The 18,925-nt window shown below is 43.3% G+C and overlaps 2 protein-coding genes across 3 annotated transcripts in view; one reads left to right on the top strand and one right to left on the bottom strand.

Moving 5' to 3' along the window:
* The window catches only part of LOC8032127 (neurogenic protein big brain), a 260,949-nt gene extending 255,913 nt beyond the window's left edge, over positions 1-5,036 (top strand). For both annotated transcript variants that reach the window (XM_040217793.3, XM_040503615.2), the window contains exon 6: positions 1,201-5,036. In XM_040217793.3, coding sequence (XP_040073727.1) covers positions 1,201-1,273 — 73 coding nt within the window. In that variant the 3' untranslated portion in view covers positions 1,274-5,036. The remainder of the gene's footprint in view (positions 1-1,200) is intronic.
* Positions 768-18,911, bottom strand: LOC120846118 (protein FAM8A1). Its single transcript, XM_040217792.3, has 5 exons — positions 18,541-18,911; positions 16,667-16,787; positions 14,824-14,950; positions 14,099-14,250; positions 768-9,642 (listed from the first exon to the last, which is right to left on the bottom strand). The coding sequence occupies exons 1-5, from the start codon at positions 18,887-18,889 to the stop codon at positions 9,492-9,494; spliced, it is 900 nt and encodes a 299-aa protein (XP_040073726.2). The 5' UTR covers positions 18,890-18,911; the 3' UTR covers positions 768-9,491.
* Between the last annotated feature and the right edge of the window lie 14 nt (positions 18,912-18,925).

Genomic DNA, 18,925 nt, shown 5'->3' with positions numbered 1-18,925 from the left:
GTCAGTCTCCACCTTGGCCGCTTCAACGATGCATAACTTGAGAACAAAAAAAAAAAAAAAAAGTCCGACGAAATTGCCGTTTACGTTTTCTTTTATTGTAGGAATTGCTCCAAAACATATATTTTCTTCGTCAAAATTAAAAATTCGACCCTAAATCCGTGCCTGAGTTGAGATGAAATCACCCAGGTATTACTGAAACAATTTTCAACAATGACCAAAGCCTCCTAGCTTTTCCAGACGAGGATGAGCGAATTCTAGAATTCCGCATTTGGCAGAGGACACACGATTGGGAAAATTTCATTCTATTATTTATTAAAATCGACTGCCCCACAACTGTGATTCTTTTTTTTTTTTTTCTTTCTTTCCGGGGTTATGTAGCAGATATGTTTGTCAATTTATATAGAATTTTACCCCAGTTAGCTTCTGTTGCACGGCAAATGAGAGAAGGAAGAAATCTACTTTTTTTTTCTTATTACTAAAAAGCCGCTTCACATGCCATTTCAAGAGTGTGTTAAAAAGTGACTGTTTAATTGAAATTGATTCTTCTACTCTATATACTCAAAGCTATTTTCCTGTTCATAGAAAGAAAAGTAGCAAAATGATTAGACGACCCAACCTGGATACAGCTAAGGTGCAAATACGAGCCCCAAGGGCCCACCATTTTGTTCATGATAAAAAGGACGATAAGCAAAAACGCACATTGTTAAAATAAGCGAGACCCTAGGAAAACACCACGCAGTATCACAAACACTAAACGGGAAGCATTGTCAGAGAAGCACTGCTTCATCAGCAAGCGTTTATTACCGGTCTGTCGCGGGAGTACAGCCACGACAAGACAGACATGGTTGGTGAGCAAAGGGGAGGGCCAAGAGCTCCGCTATAGACGATATGGTGATGTGCCAATGCTTACGACTCCTTTTAACACAAAACGTGTTCTATCAGTCGAGGTCCACGAGAACACTGTCATGATGCAGCATTACGTCCCAGCATTACACAGAGACACGCCATATCAAGAGGTAGCGCGACTCTGGGACATCAGTCACACAAGTCACAGGACACCATGATTTCACATGACATCATGACGTCGCACACACACAGCATCTGGCCAGCCCGTTCACAACACATTCTGTATGTCTCCGAGCTTGTCGGGTATGATAAAAACATGCTGGAATTTTGTTCTTTTTCCTTTCCCCCACACAGATTTGGAAATGCCCTCCGGACACTTCCGGCGCGCCTGGAGTACGGACAAGGACCTGGATCTACAAAATTCTAAGTTGTACATTTGAAGTGTGTGAGCAGCTTTCTTTTGTTTTGAAACAGGATCTTGGTTCCCTTCTTTTGGGTTTCGGTTTCTGTACATTAACCAAAGAAAGGGAGACAGACTTCTGCCAAGAAAACCTACAGCCAAGCGGGGTTGGACCTACGAGCCCCCAATGCCCGAGTCATTGCACCGAAATTCGCCACAGATGTGCAGTCAGTATGATAGGTACATCTCTCCCATGAAAATATTAGAATAAACAAAATCCTGCATGAGCAAAGAAAGTGAAAAATAGCCTATTTTCAGAAGGCACCTGTTATTATTTGCACGCAGCGTAACCCTGATTAATTTTCTTGGTTTTTGCACTCTGCCATTTAATCCAGAATATTTCAAGAACTCGCTCCTTTCAAAAGAGTCCTTTAAAACAGATACAATCATCTGCTATCGTAACGAGGTACAGTTGCACATGAGCTGCTTAGCTGTCAGATTAACGACACTAGGCAATCTTCATTTGTCTTAAAAAACGTTGCACCACTTGAGTAACTAGTAGAAAATTCTGCTTCCTTTATGGGTTTAGTAACTTCGTTCATTCAAGAGTGTTGATTAAAGTTTGCAATGCGATGTGGGAATAGGAACAGATTATTAAACTTGGGCAGAAAAGCACTTAAAGTAGATGCCCAAAGCAAATTTTGTGCATCAGATCGGGCTTTCGGGCGGCGAAGAAAAGCTCACCGGAGATAAGCTCACGGGAGAAAAGCTCACCGCAAAACCGGCAGATGCGGAGAAAAGCTCACCGGCCTTTGAACGGATGCGGAGAAAAGCTCAGATTTTTTTTTTTTTTTAACTTAGCGGATTTTGCGTCAAACGTGGCAATTTAACACAATTCGCATTCGTCACTTCATTAAAAATATGTCCTCTTTTTTATAACATTCTTAGTTCATTGGGCATATTTACTAATTCCTCAGAAATTAGTAATCACCCATTTTGTATATTAATAAAGCGGCAAGTATAAAATCAGAATTACGTACACCGGTAAAAAAGACAATTTATTGACAAATGCCAGTGCGCCGTCGGTATCTCTGTCAAATTAAGAGGTTTGTATTTTGCGAGATAATATGAATAGCGGTGTGGTGAACCGTTTCGGCTCCAAATATTGTGTAGTGCCCAATAGATAAGTAGGTGTTAGTTGATGTAATCAATGTCAGCTACACTGTTTTCTTTCTGTTAATTTAACTAACAAAACTTAAGTTACGAGAACAGCTTCCTCCTGTCGTGTCTGTTGTCTTCACTCCGTCGTCGTCGTTTGAGCGGTTTTCATCATGTATAACGTTTACCAACTCGCCCTATTCGCTACCTTACAGAAGACTACTCCTTAAATAGGTCACGAGTAACTACGGTGCCAGTGTGCAACTCGGAAGATCATGAATGGCTCACCGTAAAAGGTCACTATCACACAAAGGCAACGTGCCGAAACACCAGCACGAACGGCTAGAAAACGTGCATGTCCGTGGAAGAAAAAGGCCTTGATATCCTACTGACTGTTTTATCCTGTTTTCAAAAGGTTAACAAAAGCTTCAAAGAGAATTTCAGGCACCGCGCTGTTGCGCATGCACTTTCGGCATTTACAGTTTTGATTTCTAGGTTTTAGGTAGACATTATTAAGTTTTCGAACTTTATCCTCTTCGTCAAGTTCATAAAGTTTTCAGTTAGGCTTTCGTTGCCTAGAGAGTAGGCCACAGAAAACACTCGCCTGCAATTATTAATTTGGGAGCAATGTACCCAATAAGCTTATAAATAATAAAAAAAAAATTAAATTTCTTTTTTACAAAGCTGACGAATTTTAATGGAAATAAATTGGAGGCATGATCCAACAACCTCCATATAAAAAAAAAAAGAAAAAAAAAAAACGGTGAGCTTTTCTCCGCATACGCTCAATGGTCGGTGAGCTTTTCTCCGCATCCGCCGGTTTTGCGGTGAGCTATTCTCCGGTGAGCTTATCTCCGGTGAGCTTTTCTCCGGTGTGCTTTTTTCCAGGATTCGGGACTTGAATTGGGGCTTTTTATCCGACAATCATTGGGAGGCACGAGGAAACGTTGAGATTCCCATCCGAGGATGCTGAACGGTCCTCAACACTGTCAGGTGTAGTAAAAACCGAACCAGCTTGAACTGTCTCCATGGTTTTGCATGTTATCCTTTCTGATTAGGAAAAACTAGCGTGCTTTATCCCATTTTTATGCACATACAAAAACAGAATTCATTAGGTTTTAAACATATACCTCAAAACATGGTTACACATTCTGATTAACCTTACACTGGGTGCAAATGACTGCGTTTCCTTTCAGGTTTAATTTCGTGACAGATGGTACTGTCAGACTAGATCTCTGTGGCCAATCACTGTGCAATGGCTCGATAAATGGCCCTTTATCATTTTCGCAAGGCTCAGGGTGCATTATTGAATGCCAATTTGTCATCTTTAGTGCAATGTGTTTGGCATGGAGGTAGGAAGCTTCTGGAGGTGACATGACGCCACCTCTGTCATGCCCCCAATGATGACCAAAACCACAGCTGTTTTGGTCATCCTCGAAGACATGTCCCCAACACACTTCTGGCTTCACGCATCATAATGCCTCTAGAAGCTTGCTACCTCCATGGTTTCTGGATTTCAGTAGTAGCAATTACACAGATCATACAAGTTGTTAGAAGTTCAAAGACAGTGACGGAAAAGGCAGCGAAACTGGGTTTTAACCAAACAGTCTTGCTGGATTGGAGAACAGTACCCAGAGCAGACCTCAAAACCAGAAATCAGGTTTGGTGCATCTAAATATTGAGACTTTTGTTTTCACTTCGATCACAGCCGGCAGTAGAAACTTGGTGCCCATTTTCCAAAAAGGCATTCTATGTTAGGCAGCAGCAGGCAGTAATGATTGTTCTGAAGGACTATTTGCATGTGTTGCATTCCTGTTTTTCTAGACAAACGCATGAAGCAATTAAGCTTATGCGATCACATAACTAAAAATGCAACACAAAGAACCAACCAAATTAAAAGATGTGCACTACACCATTCTGTGCCTAAGAATGATCTGTACTGTTTTGGTCTTCTCCATGTATGATATTGCACTTGAAGGAAATTAAAAAAAAAAGAAAAGTAACAGCTGGGCGTGGATAACGGTAGAATGTGTATAAAGTTTGACTTGTCTCTAAAATCCAATATCTTGTCACTAATAATGACACCTTCAGTTTCTACCCGAGGAGAATTGAAGTGAAAGCTACGAGTTGAAACAAGGCCTGCTAAAGGAAGCTGCAAGCAATAATTGCGTGTCGACACACCACCGGCATACTTTTCGAGGAGTACAACATGAAGTGGGTTCAGGGATGCTCCAGGCAGGATACAGTAGAGCTCCATCTGCATATCATTTTTAGTGTGTCTTCTGTAGATAGCAAATCTGCTCAAAAGAGCTAATGGCCAGGAGTTGCAATTCACAACCTCAATTAATGTCACATTCTAATATAACTTGTTTCTGTTCTGTAAGAAAATACTTTACGACACAACTGCTAAGGCGAAGCACATCGAGTTCCTAATGGGAAAGATAACAAGGACTTACTTCATTGTGTTTTCCATTTTAGAGAGGATGCAAGGAGCGAAAATAGTGTTTCTCATATCATATGTAACTGTACGTGCAGTCGAGTGACATTCTGTTTTGCTCCTGAGCAATAAGTAACCTCATAAATGGTGCTTGTGAGTGTGCAGTGAAATAAAAATTGATACGACAGCACCTAACACCCGTGTCTTTCATCGACTCTAGCAACGCGAAGTGGAAAAAGAACTCTCGCAATGGAGGGAGCGGTTTCCTGTGGTAGTCTTTGGCAGGCATGCAATGCCTGGTGATAGTGATAAAGCCAAACGTACCACAAAACAGCACGCAATGCCCGATGACAAGAACGAGGCAGACAATATGACGCAACATGGGGTTGCAGTGAATAAACGGACAACATTTGTCATGGTACATTTAGTATTCTGCTGAAACCAACGTGCAATAAAGTGTGACTGCTTTACCGCGCATTTACAAAACAAACCGTGTTCCGCCGAAATGCTTTGCCGAGCCGAAAGCACGGACTGTGCTGGAATGCAGCGCTCTGGTTGCCGACAGGATAGGAACGGCTGCACGTGCATGCTCTATGCTCGCAAGACGTTGAAGAGATATCAAAGGTAGGAAAGTCACTCTGCATGTGGCACAACTGAAAGACCTCCCTGCCATTCTCGATGATCATGCTCGTATATACAGGGTGTTCCACGTAACTTAAGCCAAGGCTTAAAAACATTTTGGTGCATTGTAGGGAGACAAAATCAGAGGAATACAAGTTTGTTCACTGTTGGGAGCAAGCCGAGCTATTTTTTTTTTTTTATTTCGCCCAATGAAATAATCAGTTTAGAAATGAACTTTCCAAATATTCTATTTAGAGCAAAAGTTGCAACGATGGAATTTGTACGGCGTCCTTGGACACATCCAGCTCGGTGATTTTTGTCAAGAAACCTCCGACACAGTTTGTATTTCCAAGCTTCAAATAAAGCCCGGAAATTAATGAAAAGATGTGTGACTTTATGCTCGCACGCCTTGTATTCTATCGCTCTCAACCGTGGCTTGAACTAACCACACTCTAAGAAATGCCTGCGCGTCTACTTACCCGCAAAACACTCAAAGAGCCAATCTCTGCAATCTATGAAATCAGCTCAGAGAATGGTGAGGCAGAACATTCGTTTAGAGCTAAACATGAAGTCTGCGCTGTGGCATTACGCAATGCAAAGCGTTGTGCTTGCATTGCGTAATGCCACAGCGCAGACTTGATTTTGAGATCTAAACTGATGTTCTGCCTCATAATTCACTGAGCTGATTTCGTAGATCGCAGAGATTGGCTCTTCGAGTGTTTGGCAGAAAAGTAGATGCTCAGGCATTTCTTAGAGTGTAGGCCCATATGCTGGTCAGGGTGCGGGACGGGGCACTGTTGACGGGGCTCCAGCGACAGATTCGCACTATACTTCGTTTCATCTTGGGTCCCAACAAGGCCAACGTCATGAGCCAAAGGGATAATCGAACTGCGTAAAAAGTGCCATGTCGTGGTGTGCTCTCTGCAGTTGATATGACAAGCTGCTGGAAGAGCACACACAGAAACACCGAAAACTGGCTGGTCCTATCAACTGCAGACCGAGCACGCTATGACGTGCCTTTTTTGCCGTCTGATTGGCTCTTCGACACGTAATATCGGTCGAGCTCGCGAAATAACTCCCCGCCACATGTCTCGCGGCCAGAGTCATTATCAGTGCCTTGTTACTGTATTTGTTCTTGCAGAGGCAGCGCGCCTGCCCAGTGGGCAGGATTAGTTCATTCAAGTCACGCTTGAGTGCGCTACAATATAAGGTGCACAAACGCAGTCACAAGTTTCTTTTTTCTTCACAGGTTTTTCTTAAAGGCCCGGAAAAACGAACAGTGTTTGAGGTTTCTTGATAAGATGTACATTGAATTAGATGTTTCTGTGGATGCTGTACAACTTTATCATTTGAGACTTATATTTCAAAAGTTGATTCATTAATCCTAATTATTTCATTGGGCAAAAACACAAGAAGAGCCAGACTTGCTCCAAACAATTAACAAACTTAACTCTTTGGTTTCATCTTCCTAAAGTTAACCAAAAAATGTTTAAACATTGGCTCAAGTTATATGGAACAGCCTGTATAGTGGTTGGGATAAGATGCTAATATTTTTAAACCTAGCTACCAAAGAAAAACATTGGAAGTATAAAGCTGATTTAATTTGGAATAGGAATCCCTTGAATACTGATAGAAAGAGTGCATTTGTTTTTTCTAGTTCTGTGTTTCAGTCTGCTTCCTACAGCTTGTCATCGATAGTGGCACCAGCTGCAGTGAAAAACGGGAGCATACCGCCTGCTTCTGCTGCCCAGTGGCCCTCGTCAGCAGAATAATTTTTCGCTTTTAATGTATTACTTCCAAAACCATACATTTTGAAAATATGGCATCTTAATCCCAACTCCTAGCACTACATCCTGGCAATGTCTGAGCCTTTGGCAATGCATTGACTATTTCCGTGGCGCAGCAAACAAAGTTTGTACTCCCTTCTCTAATTTGATGTCTTAAGCAATTCAAAACCTCAGAGTCAGTGGCATCAAAAGTGTTCGGAAGAGGGGGGATGACGGGTGGAGAGATTTCCTTCCCCATTTCCTGAATTATTTACTAGGAATGTATGAAATACTTAGAAAGCGATCATGCCTGCCAGCCCCCCACCCCTCCCTTTTTCCTGAGCACTCTATTCCAAACCACACCACAGACCAGTACTGACTATATTAAAGATGCACACTGTGCAACACTCCTAGCGGAAACACGACCTCGGCACTTTTTTTGCATTTTACATCAAGACAGCACACGTGTTTGCAAGTCCGGCTTCAGGGCACTGCCATCTTGATCAGCTGGGGGGAGCTTGGATGCATCATAATCCAATTACAAAGCCTTGCTAAGGCATCGTAATCGGATTATGGCCGCACCCAAGCGTACGCCACTGAGCAAGATGGCGGCGCCCTGAGACTGGACTTGCAAACGTGCATTGGTGGAGGTGAAATTTTACAACTTAGGTTTGTGCCCCAAGTCAGCACTTCCCACCACAATAGTAGAGGTATGGTGACAGCCTTTCGAGTCTAAGTGAAAAATAAGAAAAGTGATTTGCTTGTTCGCACTAGCAGTCTCGAGGCCTGCCCAAACAGGGCATTTAAAAAATCGTGAGGTGACATGACCATCAAAAATCGTGGAAGTTGAAGTGCCCAGCACTCCGGCAGTCCGATGTCTGTTTGGACACCGGCCAAGCAAACATCACGATTTTCCTCCGCGTTTCCTCCGCTTTTCGAGTTACCTCGGCGCTCGTCAGACTAGACGTCGCATGCCACCTGCCAATGCTGTCCATCTGTTCTGCCAGGTCCTCGTATCCTTGGCTGTGTTCCAAAATTTACTCAATCTTACTCCAGAATAAGGGTTTTGTACCTTTGCATTCAAAAATCTACCTGCGTTCAGCACCACTCTATCTCTGTAATCAGCGTCGCAACCCACCAGAGTAGCTCAGATCTATTTCGGTAAGATTTTAAACTTAGCCTTTCCCTTTCCCGTTTTCCGGACCCGAAGAGCAGCGGAGGCCTTGAGCAATTGACCGACAGCCAACAGAGTTTGTTAGTGGCTGTCCAGACTACATGACGAGCGAGTTCAAGGCCCCCGTGAAAGGCACGGGCAACCTTTGATGAGGAAACTCCCCTCCCCCTCCCCCTCCCCCCCCCCCACCCAAAAAAAAAAAACTGACGGAAGCAGAGCGCCACACGATTCATGTCGTCGTATCGCCTCACGATTTTTGAACTACCTATCCTGTTTGGACAGGCCTTCACACTACACACACCCAGAATCAACCACGTTGGTCTAGTTTTAGCACATTCATAAATTGTTTCGGGAAGTGCCTCAATCCACTTGTCTTTCATGATTTACTAAACTACGATAACAACGAACAAATAGCAATGAAAATATATGTTCGCGAAGTAGTCGGTGTCCCGGCGGCCATGCCAGGTATGGCACCAGCAAAACAAGGATTGGAAGGAACAAATCCACTGGGAATGGAGTGGGCTTTCTTTAATTATTATGTGGGGCTCGGTCATCTTCTTTCAAGGCTTGCCATAGTGGCGGGTGCAGGTTGCAAAAGCAAAATAGTATCTGTTGGTGGTTCACTCGCTTCCAGTTGAAACTAGATACTTAGCAACGACGGAAAAATAAAAAAAGCATGGCACTTTAGGGACGCACAAAGCGGAGAACGTTGGTGATCTTCAAAGAAGTATACAACCATCACAACACTTGGTATGGATGCTCTCACAGAAGTCGACAGGGTAGCTTTTTTCGTAGGCCTGTTGCACTCGCAACAGCACAACCAAATGTTTGACCGTGTCGACATGAAATGCTACAGGCATATAGACTTCTCAAAAACAACGGCACAACAAGCTTTCCAGCTTTTTTGCGATCTAGTAACGGACTATCTCCTCTCCAAGACAGCCGTTCGTCCCTTGGGTTGTATGCAATGCTGCACGGAATGCAATCTTCTCATGATTCAACACCGTCTCGCAACTCGAGAATGTATGAGGTTGCAATATTACGATGGGTTTAAGACGAGGCGTAGTGGAGTGCAGCGTGGTGTGCTGGCTACTCATTCCTCTGTGGCAGCTCCTCCACGACAATGCAGTTGCAGAGGATGTCGTAGGCCGCCCTGCCATGCTGGAAGCAGAATATTGTAAGGCAGGCTGGGAACAGGAACGCCATCGTGAAGTTCTTCACAAAGGAACGCAGCAGGGCCCTGGAAAAGAAACAAAAGTGGCAGCTCACTTTCAAAGCCAAAACAAAGCTCGACGATGATCCCAAAATGTTTTAGTAGTTCCATTAGAGTCCTGTTCTTGTTTGGAGTCGTACTTGTTATTCAAGCCCTCCGGCCACTGAAATCGTCTATGTGACTCGCATACTGGAATTGGCTCGAGGCCCCTGTACTAAACCTAGGGAGTATCGTACAAATTTTTCTTCCGCAAGCACAACTGCTGATCGCTGTTTCTCCCAGGTTCTCCTAAAGAAAAATAAAACCCGATTTTAAAAGCGTATAAAACCCGAAAACTCCAACAGACTATGTTTCTCGTGAAGCAAAATTTATTTTCACGGCAATTTATTCTCTACCAGGAGTCAGTCAGTCCTCGGCAATTCCTTTAAAAAAAAAACTAAAATAAAAAAAAAGAAAATTTAAAGCCTAGATAGGACACAAATTTTGTAAACTTTTTCATAAAAGCTTTTATTTTTTTTATCAATATTTACACTGTTAGACACAATTTAGGTGGAGGTAGCCCTGCTCTTGGCCCTGCCCGGTGCGTACAAGCCTAAGCACCTTTTCTCGGCTCTCACTGGTTGGAGAGATGACCGACGTGTGAAATGTTAGTTGTAAAATGTATCTCCGTGCCATAATAATATTTAAATAGACTATTTTTATGTTTGAGAAACAAATAATCTATATAAAGTCATTATTGTTTTAAAAAATATCCCGGGATTGCCTTTCCAGTTCGGTTTCAAACGATATTAAACTATGGCGTCTGCACAGTGACCAAGGAGCGCACCTCATTGAGCTCGTCTATTTTTATGAGTGTGAGTCGTTTTGCATTCACCAAGGTGTTTAGAGGAAGACCTCCTCAACCAATCCAGTTTGCAGCAAACAACTGTCGAAGTACACGCCTTCAGAAGCGCTATTGGCACTGTGCTTGGGTTCGTAGTGGAACTTGATCTATAAAAGGACTTGTCGTTTGGCTAGTTGGTGAGGAACATTTTAAACCATGGTTAAAAGTGCTAAAAAGATGAACACAAGAGAGAAGAAGCAACCTTGTATGTCTTTTCTCTCGTGATCGTCTTTTTAGCACTTCTAGCCATGGTTCAAAACACTTTAACCTGATTGGTTGACACACTAGACGCCTTTCAAGTCAGTGCCCGTCCCTTACTTGCATGTGAAAAGTGCTCAGCTGTTCAGTCCACACGATCACGGACCGAAATAGTATTTTATTTCTAAAGTAGTAATCCTTTCTGACAAAAAAATTAATAAATTTTATTGTAATTAAATTTACTTTCTTTTTTTTTTTTTTTTTTTAGCAAGTTATGGTTTAGAACGAAAAGGAGCAGCCTTTGTTCAGTCCGACCTACCACCTGACGAGCCTACATTGATGTCACAGTCCACGTGACTAAAAAGTTGAACAAAACTTCCAAATCGTCTTCATGGTCCCGCATGGAGTGCTTTATAAGGAAGGCCTCTGCTTCCAGAAATTTGTTCATCCATGCGTCCATGCATAACCCACAGTATGTGACCTGACGTGACCTAAATCACGTCACGGCTATGTGACAATGTCATGTAACATAGCATATGTGGCCATCACGTGATCGCATCCCTGAATGTGCGGTGATATGATGTGGCATTTGCGTAACACAACTTGACATTGTAACGTCACGTGATGTTTAATGTTTTCTAAACAAATTTAAACAATCACTCTCTAAATACAGGATTCCACAAATTATAGAACTTTGAAGATAAATGTCAATGCCAATTGTTTTCAATATGGCAAAGCGCACTGTTGGCAAGGCGACACCAAGAGACGCCGACTTCTCGTGCCGATTTTTCTGCTCTCTGCCTACCTGGGTCTCAGCCGCAAATTTGAGCCATTACCCTCTCTTGTCTGCAATAACTTCTACCTGACAATGCCCAACGGTCGCGTCGCCGTTTAAATGGGGACATTACCCAAGAGGGCCAACTCTTGAACCTTTGGCTTAATACAAATGAAATTTACATTATATACTGGCAGTTGCAAGGCAGAATGCAGCGCAAAGTTTCATTTGTGTACATGAATTGTAAAATAAATTATAGTCATTTTTATCGAGAACACACCGACTTTGTTTAAAAAAAACTATCGTTAGGAAACCAATGTAATACCAATCATTTTTCTACTCTAGATCTGCAGCAGAATGCCTGGAGAGTGCAACTGTGAAAACAAAAATTTGAAAAGAGTAATTTATTTTATGCAAACATGTCAGTGAAAAATTAAATAAATCTTTTGCTTTTTACGTCGTCGACAAAATCTTAACACGTTTTATAAAAGACATCCACAAAGTCAAAAAACAATTCCACAGTCGCATTGCCCATAAAATTCCAGTTAGGAAAACAATTAGTGAGTCTTTCCTCTTATCTCATTAACAAACAATAGTTTTCCTAAAGTGAAATTTATGCCAAAAAGTGGAACGGAGAAAAGTGCATTCAAAGTGTTTTAACCCTTACCTTTTTTTAGCATTGGTGGACCGAAAATAATTTATAAAATACTGTAAACGACTAAATTTTCGCGAAGACCTAATTTTCGCGAATCGCCTAAAATTCGCGAAAAATATGTCCCGCGAACAATTCGGGCAATATAGCATGTAAACGCTACGGAAGCTACACTCAATTCGCGAAAATTAGAACCCGCGAATAATTTCGAAATTTCAGCTTTGGCCCGATTCGCGGAAATTTGAGCCCGCGAAAATTAAGTTGTTTACAGTATTAACTATGCAGTGTAAACTAATGAAACTTTCTGGGAATACTCTCTAGATGTTGGTGGATGTAAATATGGCATTTTTCTAAATCAACCTTTTTTGCAGAATTTTTTTTTTCCTGGGTAGCGTTTTTTTTTTTAAGTGTTCACTGTACCCACCTGGTCAAGACAAAAGGCATAACGACTGCCGAGAATGTGGTCTACGTGCTTCGCCGGCATTGATGGTTTCTCTCTATTCATTTGTGTCTCTCCCTTGAGTCAAGATGCGTCACAAAATCGTCGCAGTATAAACGTAGCGGTTTATGTGGGGTGAAAAGAAAAGGCTGCAGTCGCCGCTGTCGATGCAGTATACTGCGGGAGATGATCGAGTAAAGTCACCATTGTAGTGCCTCACCGGACTTCGTCTGCTTCTCTGCTGGCTTCAATGAATGAAGGACATCTACTGAGATAGTTAGACGTCCTTCACTGAATGAAGGACGTCTAACTATCTCAGTCTAACAATCATTGAAGGATGTCCGTAAACGTCCTTCAATGAATGAAGGACGTCTACAGAGATAATTACTGGCTGAGATTAGTAATTATTCCTCCGTGAAATGTGGTACCCCTGCCAAGTCTCATCGTTGCAATCAGCTGCATGATTAGTCAGGTAAGCGATAGTTGCCTCAACCTACCACTGTCACACACGAGGTCACCGTCGGGCAAAGTTGCGATCTTATCCTGCTGTCACACTGGATGACACAAGCCCTTTTCATACTGTGCAAAGTAACGCAGGTACTTTTGCCAACTCGCACCGATGTCGTCCCGCCTAATCAGCAGCAAGCTTCACGATTCCTCCACTCGCGCCAGAAACTGATATCAACACGTCACAGACCAGACGACGCACTATTTTCTCGACAGCGGAGGGATCGGAAGTGGCGCCTTAAACCCGGGGGTGGCGCATGCACTGCATTCTTAGCCTGTCATTCACTACAAGTTTTCCGTAGGAAAGCGAATAATTGAGCCACACCGCTCATCCCGACGCTTAGAAAAGGCACCAAAAAAGGAAAAGGGAAGAGGCAAGTTCAATGAAACAAGGTGCCTTGTTTCGATCAACTTGTCTCGTCCTTATGCGGAGAGCAAGTCGTCTGCTCCTTGCGCAGGAGCTGCGGTGGCGACAGAATGACGCCAAGCTCCGATTGGCTTAGACTGAAAGGATAGTGGGTAGTGGGCTTTGACTGAAAGGATAGTGGGGGGCTGGACGCCTCAAGGTCTACTCACTATATATTTTTTTTTTGTTTTTTTCAATCAGCCAATAAGAGCTTGGCGTTCAGACATTATCGCATACCCTGTGCAAGGAGCAGACAAACTTGCACTCCGCATAGTTTTCTGATTACGCCAGTTAAGGTAATAGCACCACTCTCCTATGATCAACTCACTTTAGCCTCTAAACAGGCTTGTCAGTATTGAACAGGGCTGATAGCAACCGACCTTACGGCTATAGCCACCGACAAAACGAGAACAGCATGGCACGTTTCTCGAGAGTCTGGCCTCCAGCACGCACTCCATGCCTTCTGCCGTGCTTTGGCCGGGCGTGCACGCTCGAGAGGCACAAGACGTTGAGGCGTCATCAAAGGTGGGAAAGCTCACGCTGGCAGCGGGACAGCTGAGGCTTCTCCCCGCCATCCTCACGTTGCTAGCAACTACAGAAGGTAAGAATGTTGGGGTTCTCACCAGCCCAGTCCAATGTCGCCCGCAGGGTAAACTCTTATCCGGCTATCGCCAATGTCTTCGACGCTGGCGCAGGACACGACCTTCAGCCCAAACACGCCCTTCCCGGGCGTTCGGCCGCCAGGAGTGTCGCTACCCCGGTGCAGGCAGATCGTCTGAAAGTGGAAAATTTACTCTGAGAGGAAACGAAGGGCACTGGAAACATGACCGGCACAAATGGCACAAAAGAAAAGGAGCAATAGGTTCACTTGGTCATTTTGCAAGAAAAATGAAGAACATAGGAAAAGAAGATTTCCCCCATTAACCATTCTAACGATTACTGTTTGCTTGTATGACAGTTGACCAAACCCTTAATTTAAGCATAGCTTTATTTTTAAGATCCATGCAGATTATTCAACTTTGTATTTAAGCCCAAACAAGCCTACATTTTCTATGAGCCAGACAGAGTGTTAAGGATAAAATTAAGGACTACCATAATATTTAAAAAAAGACTTTTTCTAAAGCAACAATTTCAATCGGGTGAAAGAATCTGTTGAAAGAAGAGAGCTAAAATATTCTCTGCAAACCTATCTAAACAGTTCCATTCGTGAGGCTGTTACGCTGCCACATCTGGCTCGAGCCAGGCAAAAGGATGAACTTGCAGACCCAGGCGAGGATTGGGCTTTTAAACAAAGCCTGTGCAATGCTCTGTTCACAACCACGAAGTGAATTTAGCGGAAGAAACATACCTCATAGAGGCAGACGAGGACTCTGTGGATAAGCTCGAGTACTACAATCTCTGAAGTCATTTCAAATGCCAGCCTGTAGTTGAGGGCATCAATGCGCAACGTGTCGAAATCATATTTTTCAAGATCTCTACAAGAGAGGAAAACATGGACATGAGTGGAAGAAGCTGTGAAACACAAGTGTGCAATCTGATATGCACATAAGCAATCCCAAATGGTAATCGAGTGAAATAATAAAAGCATATGTACAGAGTGCAACATAGTTAAAGGGACACTGAATGGGTATTTATGCTTGCCAAGGTTTTATTTGTATGTGACATATGAAAGCCTAACCACCCAGAACACAATTTGCGGCTCGAAATTCGTTTTCTTTCCGCCCGAAAACCACCGATCGAGAACTGGCCGGTTTGAGTCGCACTCACTCTCTTCTCCGTGGTCACGTGCCATTTTCTATGTTTTAGACACAACCACTAAAGATAATCAAAGTCGTGGGTCATCGAAGGCACACACTCAATGTTAAAAATAGAAACAAAATATGATATATAGTTTTTGTGGCTTCTGAAACACTGCAAATATGTTCATTGAAAAAAAAAAAAAAAAAAAAGTTGCACAGCCACATGATTTTTGGCAACACTCTCCTCCCCTATATTTCTTCTTCCTCCCCAGTCCAGTTTTAATTTTAATTTCAAGCAGTTTTTTTTTTTTTTTTCTTCATAAAAATTATATGTGATGCTGTAGCAAAATTTTGATTGGGTAGTCTTCGGACACCATAACAGATTGCCTAACAAAAAATAATAAAAAAATTTTGGGAGGTGTCCGGGTCCCTTTAAGACAAAAAGCAATCCGGGTTTTCCAGATTTTCTCTTGGAACTAAAAGGCTGATGTCAAAACTACTAGAGGGGTGCAAAACTTCCATTCAGGGCACCAGCTTAAGTGTTAAAATTTGGTGCTTCTCAAAGGTTTGCCCAAATAAAACGTGAAAAATTACCGATGACATGTTTGCACTGTGTTGCACAGTGTAGAAAATAACTGACTGAGCAGTATACAACATTCTATTTCGTGAGTATAAAAACAAGTTCAGACCCTTTGGGGAGTGAGTGTTATTTTTAGTTACTTCTGATGTTGACCCTAGGAAGAAATTGAGCCGCAATTTCTATGCAGCCACATTGGGTCTTCTTGAGAAGAAATTAAATATGGAAAAAAATAAACTAAATATGGAGAAAAAAAGAGCAAGGACCCAGCCAACAGTTGACCTAAATCTCACATATAGTCAGTTCTTATAAAAGTCATGGGTATACTGGCCGCCAAGGGACACCAATGTTATCTAGACGTCGACCCAGGTACTATACTGCACCTTGCAGGTTCTGCGTAGCACTATACTCCACTTCACAGAGGCTGGCACAGCACATGGCCACTTTCGTTTCCCACATGAGTGCCTTTCACATGCCTTTCATATCACACCATTCAAACTGCCAACCTCAAGCCACAAGCTGTCTGACCTATTGCTTGCTAAGAACCACAACTGCAATTATGTCAAATAAACACTGTAGAAGGTATGATGCCGACAAAACTCACTACGGCTGCAAATCACGTAACATCCATGTGAGACATCTATAGACGATCGCTACATTTATGAAGTGAAGAGGTAAATATACAGAGCACCGTTCAACAAGGCAAGCTCATATAGCTAGACATCCGGATTACAGCAGTGAAAAGCCACTTATAAGAATGGTGTAAAGGTAAGCACCCTCAATGACAAACCAGTTCAACAAACACTCTTACGTCCCACAAAACAAAAACAAAAAATATTGTAACATGAAAGCTTTAAGGTAATCTGCATACTCACATTATGTCAAAAAAGTCGACAGCAATATATGTCACCAGTAGCTTAACAAACAGCAGAATGAAGGAATCGAGAACTTCCGCAGCGAAGCGCTTCCACAAGGGCGGCAGTTTGAACTCGTGCCCTAGAAGGTGTACATAAATTGTTATTGAATGATAACAGACCCATACAAAGCGATGTGTGAAACACTTTGCCCACTGAATTTCTCTGATTTGTTAAAAGTTTAAGAAGTAATAGACCTTCAAGAGCTCAGAAATGATTACTTCAATACCCCCAGAATTCCCCCCACACTCTCACTTCAAATTTGCTATTGTTGAGAAAACTACCCAAAGGTAGACCACCCTCGTAAACTGTACCAAATGGATCGTGACAATCTGTACAACAGGATAAACAGCCTCAGTTTGGTTTCTTCAACGGCTTATAGGACAAGGAGCTTGTTCGTGGTGTGGCCTATGACAGCTATATTGCAAGCACAAAAGGCAACATTTTTAAAAGTTTTTACGGTAACCAATCCCAAGTCGGCCAACCCTTTTATTCACTCGATGTGCCCCACGGAAATGGTGAACTACCTTTCAGGCAGTGGCAAATCAGTTCATCGAACGACGTTTTATCGACACGCTATGTTTCATCAACAGCTCAGATTACCTTATTTTTCTGTAATAAGCCGCACGAGACTGTCGCCGCGCAGCAGCGTGTACAAGTCAGTCAGGTGGGTTAACATTTTTGTAATGAGCCGCCGGATATTGTCGCTGCGAAGCGGCTTGAATGCAGGTGGGGAGGTGGGTTAACACGCACCCCAGTGATGCACGTGTTACAAAGTGTCCCTACCAGGCACGTAGCCAGGATTTTGATTTGGGGGGCCCGCCACGACAATATGCGGTATGAGGGGGAGTGGGAGAGCAGGCCTCAGCAAAATGGAAGATTTCGGGGAAGGGGGAAGGGGGGGCCATGGGACCGACCCCTCCCCCCCCATTTCTGGCTATGTGGCTGGTCCCTACAGCGTGCAATCTGCGTAACGAGTGTCGATGAAACGATCGTGTCGACGAAACGTGTCCTTGAAACGTGCGTCTATGAAAAGTTGTCCACGAAACGTAAGTCCACGACACGAGTTTCAACGAAATGATAGAGATCCACACTGTTTATGAGCTGCCGCTAGGAATATTGTGACGAATGCGCGCCTGCACACCGGTTACTTTTGAGTATCGGTAGTGCACCGTAGCTGTTTCCCAACCATTCTCGTTTACGTAAGCTAACGGCATGAGAAAAGAAATACGGTTAAAGTAGTCTGGCTCATTGCAACGCCAGCTTAATAGGCCTACTGCTATATTACCCAAGCATCAAGAAGAATGCAGGGATTGGTGTTCCACGCGCCGCACGTGCTGGCCTCAGCAGTAGTAACTTTTCTAAAGCAAATACCTAAAACAAATGGTATCTTGCACGCGCGTTCGTCAACGCTTTATTTCGGTTATTTACTTCGAATCTTTTATACGGGGAAGGCGTGCGCGTTTGGCGCGTGGAACACCAATCCCTGCATTCTCCTTGATGCTTCGGTAAGGTTGCAAATGGTCTATTAAGTCATGGATTTAACCGAACCCCCATTATTCTCGCGTTAACACGTACTGAGAGACGTCGCGTTAACAGGTACTGAAAGACGTTCAAATTCCAATGGTACACAAAATGGATCAGCGTAGTGCATATTCGTTTATTATTCGAGCGAAATAACTGTAAGTAGCATTGCACCAGCAATTTAGGTGGATCAAATGACGGCTTCGCATGGTTCATGCAAGTTTTCTTAAGTTGGCGGATATCAGTCGTTTTACGTCGGACACGGAGCGCACGAAACATGGGCAGCACGTAGTAGGGAAAGTTCTAATTACCCAGCCTAGGAGCAGCATTTGGTCGTTGCACTCTATGTCCGCCAACGAGGTTTTGGTTCGCGATAAATGTTCTCGGCAGGTTGCGATTGATGTCAACCGATTCGTACGCAGTTCTGTTTTGAGTCGACGCTTGAAGCGCGACGTAAGGGAGTGCGGCCGAGAAGCACTGCCAGTGGTAGCACTGCCACAGCCACTGGTTCAGTGCCGTGATGTAGGCCTCCCGAGACGACTGCTGCGAACCCCCCGACGTCGATTCGTTGCTCATGGCAGTTGCTTCTTCATTTGGGTCGTGTATGCGCCCGTCGTTCACGTTCTCGGGGTTCGGTTTGGAAGGGCTGCTTTCGGCCATCTTGAAAGGTGCATCGATCACAAAACCTGGCACGTA

Source organism: Ixodes scapularis, unplaced genomic scaffold, assembly GCF_016920785.2.
Source record: "Ixodes scapularis isolate PalLabHiFi unplaced genomic scaffold, ASM1692078v2 PGA_scaffold2__306_contigs__length_199485367, whole genome shotgun sequence".
Lineage (NCBI taxonomy): Eukaryota > Metazoa > Arthropoda > Arachnida > Ixodida > Ixodidae > Ixodes > Ixodes scapularis.
The sequence above is the reverse complement of the archived record's forward strand: the minus strand, read 5'-3'. Positions and strand labels throughout refer to the sequence as shown.